This window comes from Trichinella spiralis (assembly GCF_000181795.1).
Source record: "Trichinella spiralis strain ISS 195 chromosome Unknown Scfld4, whole genome shotgun sequence".
In the NCBI taxonomy this organism is placed as follows: domain Eukaryota; kingdom Metazoa; phylum Nematoda; class Enoplea; order Trichinellida; family Trichinellidae; genus Trichinella; species Trichinella spiralis.
In genome coordinates this window covers 7,860,401-7,862,483 of record NW_003526943.1, presented here as the reverse complement: position 1 = coordinate 7,862,483, position 2,083 = coordinate 7,860,401, and the positions used below count along the sequence as shown (strand labels likewise).

The 2,083-nt window shown below is 30.9% G+C and overlaps 1 protein-coding gene across 1 annotated transcript; it reads right to left on the bottom strand.

Annotated features, from left to right (window-relative positions):
* Positions 1-1,526: 1,526 nt before the first annotated feature.
* Positions 1,527-2,012, bottom strand: Tsp_01920a (conserved hypothetical protein; the record flags this gene model as incomplete). The annotated part of the gene is made up of 1 exon (XM_003377682.1): positions 1,527-2,012. A coding segment is annotated over one exon (486 nt), but the record flags the coding sequence as incomplete, so codon positions are not given.
* Between the last annotated feature and the right edge of the window lie 71 nt (positions 2,013-2,083).

Genomic DNA, 2,083 nt, shown 5'->3' with positions numbered 1-2,083 from the left:
ACTTCCGGGTGTATATCAGAATACTGATAATCAGTTGAAAAATGTGGAATGTGTGGCACACTTTAATTCCGGGTTACAAATGCACTAATGCTAACGTTACGTTTCAGCTCGCAATTTCACTTAATTTTACGCATGATTTCACGCATATGCCTTTGTCAAACATTCTTCGCTTTTCTCGTCACATCACATTTGTTGGTATAGGCGATTTTAATACAAAGGGAAAATGCACAAGTGACAAATTGTTCACAGTTGCAGCTTTCAAGCTTAACCAAGGAGTGACAAATACTAAATTCTTAGCATCTGATTAATTTCTTGATTTTACTGGGAGTGTTCTATTTAAATCTTTCTTATTTGCAATACAAGAATTTTACTTTAATATTTACAAAGTTTCTTTCGTTACAAAACATCCATATATGTATTTTTATATATGTCGATGAGTTTTGCTGTTTACATGAAAAATCATGTTTGACGTTTATACATTTCATATAAAATACAGTCGAACTTGGTTAAGTGCATAAGATTTTGGCCGAAAAAAATTTCCTGTAGTTGATTAAACGGTAAAATAATGGATAAGTGCATGGAAATTTTTTCGAAGTTCCATGCTCACTTATAACCAAGTTCAAATGTAATTTGAAATGCAACATGCGTTGAACGACCAATAAGAAAAGGCGGTGAAAATTTGTCCCCAAGTCGACCAAATCCATTACAAAATCAGAACTGTTCTGCTAAATAAAATTAAAATTGATATTTGCTACATACGCCTTATTTTGCATTGCCCAAATTGAGGCAAATATCCGTGAAACGTTTTTATCCCTATTAACTGCAAGAGTAGATGACATTTAGTAAAATGAAGTTACTTTATTCAAAACCGCGTAAAATTAAGTTTCCTTGTAAAAAATTTGACAGTTTTAATTAATTCTAAAAGTATATTAAAATTCTGATTTTATTTGCTCACACACAAAGAAACATTGACCAACTTCTAAAGTGTTAAAACTGGAAAAAGTAAATAATACCATTCATTAAGTTGCGTGCTTTCAAGCACAGCTGCATAAGCCACTGAATCAGTACATAAATTTTAGATATAAGTTACGGTATTAGAAACAAACAAGCGAGCAGACGAGCATAAAATTACATAGTTATGAACAAACTATAATGGGATGCATGAGAGCTCCATTGAATTATTGAGCTACTGTCATGAAATATTTTCACACCATCAATATGTTGAATAGTTGAAAACATTTCATAAAATATAATTTATCAGAATAAGTAAAAACATCGAATATTACATGCAGTGTATTTTATTATTCAAACAAAATAAGCACTATCATCATATATCACGTAAAGATCATCTTCATTATTACAAAAATCAAATGCGCATTGAAATTTAGAAAACAAGTCAATCTAAATTTATGCAAACGTAAAAGGATAATAATGAAACATTTTATAAAAATTTTAAAATAAAATATGCAAGCTATTTTCAATTTTTTCATCGGTTTTCTTCATCGTTGAAATTTTCATCATTTCCATTAAGAAAAATTCAAATTTGCAACCTTCGCCATATTATCAGCAAGACGTTGAACATTTAACTTATTTTCAATCAAAATACGGATAAAGTGGATAGTTGATCTCAAATTTCTTGCATTTGCCGCACAAAAGATTATTCTTTTGAAATTCTTTGTAAACGTGAAATTTTCAATAATGATCAACGTGTCGGTGATCGTTTGAATTGCCCATAAAACACTTCCATGTTTTCCAACCAATTTCTCAACATCCGAAGATTTGATTATTATTAATTTCTTATACCTATACGGATTTCGACGCATAACGTTTTCATGTTTCACCGGTTCAAAAAACAAATCTTTCCGTTGCTGTTCATGAAATGACAAATTTGTGCTCATAAAATCATAATAGTATTTATTCCACTCATCAGCTTCATTTCTTCTCGGAATCGGTGCCAAAAATGGACAATATCCATCATCCGCTTTCATGGTACCATCTATCATCACTTTCCCCTGTATTTTGAAAATCGTGACTTTTTTTGAACAATTCAGGCCTGTTTCCAGTGTTTCCCAATTGAACATCA